General features: G+C 36.2%; 1 protein-coding gene across 1 annotated transcript in view; it reads right to left on the bottom strand.

Annotated features, from left to right (window-relative positions):
* LOC103603673 (serine/threonine-protein kinase 3-like) overlaps window positions 1-9,414 on the bottom strand; it is a 125,674-nt gene that overhangs the window by 27,970 nt on the left and 88,290 nt on the right. Inside the window, exons 5-6 of the mRNA XM_008588244.1 lie at window positions 2,988-3,152; window positions 2,131-2,298 (exon numbers count right to left, since the gene is read on the bottom strand). Of these exons, the coding sequence (XP_008586466.1) occupies window positions 2,131-2,298; window positions 2,988-3,152 (333 nt within the window). The remainder of the gene's footprint in view (window positions 1-2,130; window positions 2,299-2,987; window positions 3,153-9,414) is intronic.

The following is a 9,414-nucleotide window of genomic DNA, read 5'->3' as shown; positions in this document are numbered from 1 at the left end:
AGAGAGAGAGAGAGAGAGAGAGAGAGAGAGAGAGGAGGTGCCAGGGTCCTATAAACAATAAGCTCTCACGGGAACTAATGGAGCAAGAACTCACTCATTAATCCCCCCTAGGGAGAGCATTAATCCATTCATGAGGGATCCGCCCCCATGACCCAATCAGTTTCCAACACTGCCACATTGGGGATCAAATTTCCACATGAGTTTTGGAGGAGACAACACATCCAAACTCCACCAAATAGCAACTTAAAACTATGTTGTGCTTGGAAATGTACAACGCAACACCTGATAAACTGTCCAAAAAACTACAGAGTCAAGAATTGCCTATATACAAATTACGTGGAAAAAGAGAAATCTACTTGGGTGGTGGCTGTCAAGAAAGGCTTTATACATTAATAAAATCTGAGTTGGGACTTGAAAAATTGGTAGGATTTAGACTGGTTAAAGAAAAAGCGAGCAAGGCATCCTAGGAAGTGTGGATATACATACTTATTTTAAAGAGAAATACTATCTTTAGGTATATTTTTACTATTTCATATATATTAATTCAAATTCTCAAGTGATATTTTAAGATCCTTGAAGGCAGGGACCACATATTATAATTCTTTGCTATCTGCTAGAGAGACTAGCACAGGGTCAAATTTAATATGCTAAACTATTTGGTTGGAAAAATAAAATTTGCAAAGGCAGGAAGCAGAATAGTAATAATGTAAGTCCTAGGTTAAATCTCAGCTCTACAACTTAGCTAGGCTGTCTTAAATAATTTAGTAAATCTCACTGATTGAAACTCAAATACACCTCCTTTGAAGATCATCATGCAAACATCCTAACTAAAAGTACCACAGATAACTAATTGAAAAGAAATGAGAATTTGTGTTTCTGTTTTTATGTTGTTTTCATGTTGTTTTCAAACAATTGATGCTATTTTTTTCCACTTTAACAAATTTACATGCACAAGGAAGATGGTACATATTGTATACAACTGTATTATTCAGAGTTCTCTCTTTAAAGTGTTTCAATATGGCTGACACATTTTTAAATATTTTCATTATAGTAGACTATTATCTATATATTGAAATTTAACATACCATAGCATTGTCATATCAGGTATCATTCCAATTTATTCTTCTTCAGATATTCTAAAATATTGCATTATTTTTCCTCTCATCCATTTACTTCACACATTTCTCAAGTCACTCCAACATTTTATTTTATTTTCTACACTCTCTCTCTCTCTCTCTCTCTCTCTCTCTCTCTCTCTCTTCCTCCTTCATTCCTATATCCTTCTTGAGGTAACTACAGCCACTAGAGGGCAATAAGTATACAAAGATAAATATACTTATCTATGATGAATTGAGATTCGCATACAAATAAACCTAAAAACTGTATCATCACAAACCATAAAGCATAGAGAATTACCTTGAATGTGCAAGGTATATGCTTCAAACTCACAATTTATCCTGGAAAAGGAGTTCATAAAAGCATACAATGCTGTTCAGAAAAGGAATGCCATTTTCTCAATAAGCACTAACTAAAGAACGAAGCCTAATTCCCTTGTAAGTACATAGCGATACTAGAAATCAGGATTTTTTAATATCGGCTTCAGACCAAAGAAGTTAAAGCAGAGAAAAAATACAGAAAGGTAGAAACTGCAGCAGGTAGAAAAATGAGAATTGATTTCTTCAAACTTTTCCACTAGCACATTGAGAAAATAATGAACTGAAGAACAAAGAGGATTTACCAACCCTTTCTCTATTGAAAAGCAAGGGAAATTTTTACAGGTATATTTTTGGGCAAGGAAAACAGTGATTATAGGGATGAACATAGCCTTCAGTTCTTTTCTCACAATTAAGAATGTAGGGGGAAAAGAAGTTAACAGTCACTAATCTTTTTTTTTTTCGGTGGCTGGCCAGTACAGGGACCGAAACTGGCACCTTAGTGTTATCAGCACCATTCTCTAACCAACTGAACTAACAAATCAGCTACAGTCACTAACCTTTGACAGATAAAACTTTAGACAAAAATCTGAATTTAAATTAACTTATTTAATTTACTTCATATTTACTTACACTGACATTAAAAAATTGCATCACTTTTAAGGTCAACATTTTTAACAAACCGTAATTTTCTTACCCTCATCGGATGTATATCAGCATAAGGAGGTTTTCCTTCAGCCATTTCTATAGAAGTAATACCAAGGGACCAGATATCGGCCACACAGTTATAGCCTATTTCTTGAATTACCTCAGGAGCCATCCAAAATGGGGTTCCTATCACAGTATTGCGTTTTGCCATTGTATCCTGCAATAACATTATGTAAATATAAATACTATTACAAAAACACAAAGGAAATCCATACATGAACATATTCTTTAAATTACATATGTTAAACACTCAAATACTACAGACTATATCTGAAATTGACTATTTTCCTAAAATTTCAGTTAGTTATGGCATGACATGTTTAGGAATTTTGTATTATGAAACAACCAAGAGTCAGTCCACAAGCAACTTATCTCCACTACCTTCTTTTTTTTTTTTTGTCCTTTTTGAGACCAGCCGCACTGCGCTCAGCCAGTGAGTGCTGTGAGCGCACCAGTCATCCCTATGTAGGATCCGAACCCGCGGCGGGAGCGCTGCTGTACTCCCAGCGCTGCACTCTCCTGAGTGCGCCAAGGGCTCAGCCCTCCACTACCTTCTTAAAGACAGTCATGAAAGACAGTACTGTAACAACAAAAGCTACAGAAATGAGCCAATGTACCTTCCCTTTTAGAACATTTAAGCATTTTAATAACAAGATATATTTTAATATTCAATATTCCTTATATTGTAAATAAAATACTTAAATTTGGCTCACTTATGGCTCCTTCTCCATAAGAACAATGAAGTTACACATTTCTTTCCATACCCCCAAAAAAGTCATCATAGTTTAGTCAAAATGAAACCGGAATAAGCCAAAAGTGTTTCCAAAATTACTAAAGTTAACTTACTGTTAACTGACCAGCCACTCCAAAATCTGCCAATTTTGCATGTCCTTCTGTATTGAGGAGAATATTTCCAGCTTTTATATCTCTGTGTATTTTTCTCATAAAGTGCAAATATTCCAGTCCTTTCAAGGTAGATTTAAGAATGGTTGCAATTTCATCTTCTGTTAACTGAAAAGAAGTATTTTAAAAACCATATTGAAATACCATGTTAGATAAACTTACAAGAGAGCACTGGTAGCAACTGCAGGTTGAGCATCCTTAATCCAAAATCCCAAAATCCCAAACTTTTTTTTTTTTTTTGTCTTTTTCCGTGTCCGGCAACGGATCGCAACCCTCAGTGTCGCCCCCGTACCGGACTGGGGACCGGCAACGGGATTGCAACCCTCGGTGTTGCTCCCGCGCCTCGCTCAGCCAGTGAGCGGGAACCGGTCTGTATGTGGGATCCGAACCCTCAGCGGGAGCGCCGCCGCGCTTCCCAAGCAGCGCACTATCGCAGTGCGCCACTGGGCCGGCCCCCAAAATCCAAAACTTTTTGAGCACTAACATGATGCCACAGTGGTAAATTCCACACATGACCTTATGTGACAGGTCACAGTCAAAGCAGGTCGCAGGTACACAACACACAGTTTGTTGTTGCTGTTGTTTGACAGCTCATGCAGGTATTCTGGTGATGCTACTGTGCTGCTTAGTTACCCTGAATACATTATTTTTTTCACTGTATTAACAGTATGTCATCTTTTTTTAACTGTTAAGTACGTGTGTGTGGGTAAGCATAAGAAAATAATTGCTTATCAGTAGCATATAAATTCAGAGTCAGGAATGACGGTGATGCCAAACAACTACAGATTGTCCACATGGGTGGCTGAGACTGTAACACCTTTGCTTTCTCATGGTTCAATGTACACAAACTTTGTTTCATGCACAAAATTATTAAATATTGTATAAAATTACCTTCGGGCTATGTGTATATGGCATATTTAAGACATAAATGAATTTCATGTTTAGACTTGGGTCCCATCCCAAAGATATCTCATTATGTATATGTGAATATTCCAAAATTCAAAAATCTGAACACTTCTGATCCCAAGCATTTCAGATAAGAGATACTCAATCTGTACTTCTTTCTAATGATCAGTAAACCTCTAAGAAAAGCTAGAGTAAATAATTGAGAATCTCTTCTTCTTCCCCACAAAATTCTTTGTCACTCTTATTACACACTTTACTGTTGAATGATTAAATTCTCCCTTCTTTAAAATTATCAATGTCATTCCTAAGGTACAGAACATACCCCAATAATGAGCACGACCATAAGAAATCACTATTTCCCAAATCTTCTAACACTGAGTTGGCACGATCACAGCTACCTGTCCTGAAAAAGTAAATTCAGACCTTCTTTCCTCCAATGGCTACAATTCTTGATGAAAATGAAAACCAACAGCTTTACATAAAGGGAAGGAAATGAGGGAGGATGGCTTGCCAAGATTCTCCTGCATGAAGCACTTACATGAATGCCACTATGCTTCCAGCCAGGTCCCTCCTAAACCACCCAAGTACTGGATTTTGTCTTAATACTGAGAACTCAAAAATGACAATGTCAGAGAAAGCTAAGAAAAACTGAAACACAAGCAAAGGCTGTCAGGGGAACAAAAAAAAAAGGGAGAAGAGAGAAAGCAGCCAAGGAGGAGATGGAAAGGAAGGAAACATTCTTAACAGTTGTAGCAGTAAAGCCACTGCTATCTGTACTCAGCACCACACTAAGAGTTTTGCATACATTTATCTTATTTATCCTTTTAACAATCCCAAAAGGTAGTGTGATACTGTGAAATATTAAGAAATAAATATTTCATCTTCTTCCCTGGTTCTTGGCACCAGAGCTCCTAAAACCCTTAGAATTTTCTGAGTGATAGGAGTGAGAGGACCATCTTTTGTGATTTATAATAAGCCCCTTTCAACCAAACTGGTGACTCCTGTTGGGCCCCTACACAGCTTCAGGATGGGGGCTGGCTGACAGATGAACCAACCATGTGACTGGAGGGTTAGGAACTTCAGTCCCATCCCCTGACCTGTGGGGAAGGGAGAGGAGCTAGAGATTGAATTAATCAGAAAAGCCCAATGACTTAATCTGTCATGCCTACCTAATGAAAACCCCATAAAAACCCTAAAAGATAGGGACTGCTCTCGTGGATCTTATACTCTTCCTACAGGGGAAGGGATAATTTGATAATAATTTGATAGAAAACAAAGCAATATAAGAAAATGTCAGTGACAATTACTATGAAGACAATAAAGTAGAGAGCTAGTCATAGAGAAAAACTGACAAGTTACTTTAGATTAGATACCCAACAAGGCCCAAGAGACATTTTTAATGATCTAAATGATATGAGAGAGCCAATAACGTGAATGGCTATCTGGAAACATAACATTCCACACAAAGGAAAAAATAAAAATAAAAACTACTTGATTGAGCTTCTCAAACTTTTCCAAAAAACTGAAGAGAAGGGAACATTCCCAAACTCATTCTATGAGGCATTATACTGATAACAATGCCTGACAAAGACACTATATGAAAACTACAGACCAATATCCCTCATCAACACTGATGCAAAAATCCTCAACAAAATAGCACAACAACTTCAGCAGAATATTAAAAGGAGTATACACCATGACCAAGTGGAATTTATTTGTGCAATCCAAGGATGGTTCGACATACAAAAATCAAACAATCTAATAAATACACCACCTTAACAGAATGAAGGAAAACAAATTGCATAATCATCTCAATTGATAAGAGAAAAAGCACTTAAATAAATTTAACACTTTCATAATAAAAACGTACAACAAACCAGGAACAGAAGAAAACTACCTCAATGTAATAAAAGCTATATACAAAAAACCCATAGCAAGCATCATACTCCACGGTAAAAGACTGAAATCTTTTCTTCTATGATAAGGAAGATGAGGATGCCCACTTTTGCCACTTCTGTTCAACACAGTACTGGAGGTCCTAGCAGATAATTAGGCAAGAAAAAGAAATAAAAGGTATCCGAACAGGAAAGGAAGAAGGAGAATTATCTCTGTTCACAGATGATATGATCATATATGCAAAAAAATCCTAAAGATTCCACAAAAAAACTGTTAGAACTAATAAATGGATTCAAAGAAGTGAGACAGAAAGTCAGCACACAAAAATCAGTTTCATTTCTATACATTAACAATGAACAATCTGAAAAGAAAACTACAGAAACAATTCTATTTACAACAGCATTAAAAAGATAAAATAGGGCCGGCCCGGTGGCGCACTGCTACAGTACGCCGCTTAGGAGCGTGGCTGTGCTCCCGCTGAGGGTTCGGATCCCACATACAGACCGGCCGCTCACTGGCTGACCGAGGTGCGGGCGCAACACCGAGGGTTGTGATCCCGTTGCCAGTCCTGGTCCGGTACGGGCGCGACACTGAGGGTTGCGATCCGTTGCCGGTCACGAAAAAAGACAAAAAGGAAAAAAAAAAAAAGATAAAATATTTAGGAATTAACCAAGGAGATGAAAGACTTGTACAATGAAAACTACAAAACATTTTTTTCACAAATAGGAAGACTTAATATCATTAGCCCATGCTACTCAAATCAATCTACATATTCAATGCAATCGCTGTCAAAACCCCAATGATGTTTATTGCAGAAATAGAAAAACTCATCCTAAAATTAATATGGAACCTCAGGGGACCCCAAATAGCCAAAACAATCTTGAAATAGAAGAAAAAAGCTAGAGGGTTCATTCTTCCTGATTTCAAAACTTATTACAAAGCTACAGTAATGAATATAGTGTGGCACTGACACAAAGATAGACATACTGATGAATGAAAGAGAATAAAACAGCCCAGAAATAACCCTCACATACATGGTCAAATGATTTTCAAAAGAACACTGTTTCAACAAATGGTGCTGGGAAAACTGGATATCTACATGCCAAAGAATAAAGTTGAATCTTTACCTAACACTATATATGAAAATTAACTCAAAATTGATCAAAGACCTAAATGTAAGACCTAAAACTAAACAACTCTTAGGGGAAAAGCATAGAACAAAAGCTTCGCAATATTGAATTTGGCAATAATTTCTTGGAAACGACCAAAAAGGCACAGGCAACAAAAGAATAAATAGACAAACTGGTCTTCACAAAAAATTTTAATTTGTGCAACAAAAGACATTATCAACAAAGTAAAAAGGTAGCCCACAGAATGGGAGAAAATGTTTGCAAATTATATATCTGAAAGAGATTAATATCCAGAATACATATAGAGAACTCCTAAAACTCAACAATCAAAAAACCCAATTCAAAAATGGGCAAAGGACCTGAACAAACATTTCCCCAAAGATATACACATGGCCAATAAGTACATGAAAAGATCTTCAACATCACTAATCATTAGGGAAATGCAAATCAAAATTACAATGAGATACTACTTCGTTTTTGTGAGGATGGCTATTATCAAAAAACAGAAAATAACCAATATTGACAAAGATATGGAAAAACAGGAACCCTTGTACACTGTTGGTGGGAATGTAAAATGGTACAGTAGTTGTGGAAAACAGTACAGTGATTCCTCAAAAAATTAAACACAGAATTACCTTTTGATCCAGCAATTCCACTTCTGGGTAAATATCCGAAAGAACTGAAAGCCAGGTCTCCAAGAGGTATTCTTATACCCATGTTCATGGCAGCATTGCTCATAAGTAGTTAAAACGTGGAAGCAACCCAAGTGTCCACTGACAGACAAGTGGATAAGCAAAATGTTGTATATACATACAATGGACTATTACTCAGCCTTAAAAAGGAAGCAATATGCTACGACATGGATGAACCTTGAAGATATTATTCTAAGTAAAATAAGCCAGTCACAAAAAGGATAAGTACTCTATGATTCTGCTTATATGACATACTTAAGAGTAGTCAAAATTGCAGAGACATAAAGTAGAATGGTGGCTGCCAAGGGCTGGGAGAAGGAAGAATGGGGAGTTAGTGTTTAATAGGCACAGAGTTTCAAATTTACATGACGAAAAGAGTTACGGAGATGGATAGTGGTGATAGTTGCACAATATTATGAATGTATTTAATACCATTGAAGTGTATACTAAAAAATGATTAAGACAGTAAACTTTGTTACATATATTTTACCACAATAAAAATAAAATTGAGGGGATTAAAAACACACTGATTCAAGAAAAAGCTTATCACATTTGAGCTGCAGAAAAAAGGTTAAAGTTTAGTTAGGAGAACACTAGTTCTAGATGAGGTCTGAGAGACAGACAAGGACCAGATCATGTAAGCTTTTATTAGTCATGTGTAAGGAGTCTAAATCACTTAAAAATTTTGGTACTTCCAGGAACTTATTCTCTACCTCAGACCAAACTGTCTGATGTGAAAGTCCAAAGAAAAAAACACTACGCTCTAAAGTTGCACTATCCAATACAATAGCCACTAACCATGCATGGCTCCTACACACTTGAAACTTGTGCAGTCTAAATTGAGACATGTTATAAATGTAAACATATACACCAAAGATCAAGGTTTAGTATAAATATGAAAATGTAAGATACCATACTAACGATTTGTATATTGATGACCCATTAAATATTTTACATGTTACTATTTTATAATATTAATACACTAATTAATATTAATATTAAATATATTATTTAAAATGTTGGTATTTAATATAATATTAAATATGTTTTTATATATATTCATATTACACTCATATAATGATATATTAGTATGCTTAATATATTATCAAAATTAATTTCACCTTTTTTAAAAAAAATGTGGCTTGTGTCAAGTTTCTGTTGGACACAACTACACTAAGAAAGGATCCACAAGAGCAGAGATCTTTGTTCACCAATGTACTCACAATGCTTGGAACCATGTCTGGCATACAGTTATCACTCAATAAACAATGAATGAATGATTACAGACTTGTCGGTACAGGAAGAAGGGTGATAACCTCATCTGATGTTCCCAATATTTCTAAATTAGTGGTTTGCAGCCAAGGTGGGAGAGTGGAAGGTAGGACTGTTGTTACCACACTGCGCCACTGCAGAAGGTGTGCAAGGTGGTGGTGCTATCATGTGCACCTCGATTCTCTCTTCTCTTCCTATAACGCACTCCTTATGTAAAGATTAAAGAGCTTGGGTGTTACAAAAGCAGCACCAGTCCATAAAACTGTCTTGTTCATTTATTTCAGTGCTGACCTTTTCAGTTACCTACACATCAATTTTTATTCTATTAACATTCCACTATTTTCAATCAGTGAGTCACTAATCCTCCATTAACTCTTTGATTTATCTGTTCCCGTATCCTATATTTCAGAGCTGTACTAGAGAAAGTTCAGAATTAAATAGACCCACAATACTTTTCCATTTCAGGATCTGTCT

Source organism: Galeopterus variegatus, unplaced genomic scaffold, assembly GCF_000696425.1.
Source record: "Galeopterus variegatus unplaced genomic scaffold, G_variegatus-3.0.2 Scaffold4737, whole genome shotgun sequence".
Taxonomy (NCBI): domain Eukaryota; kingdom Metazoa; phylum Chordata; class Mammalia; order Dermoptera; family Cynocephalidae; genus Galeopterus; species Galeopterus variegatus.
The sequence above is the reverse complement of the archived record's forward strand: the minus strand, read 5'-3'. Positions and strand labels throughout refer to the sequence as shown.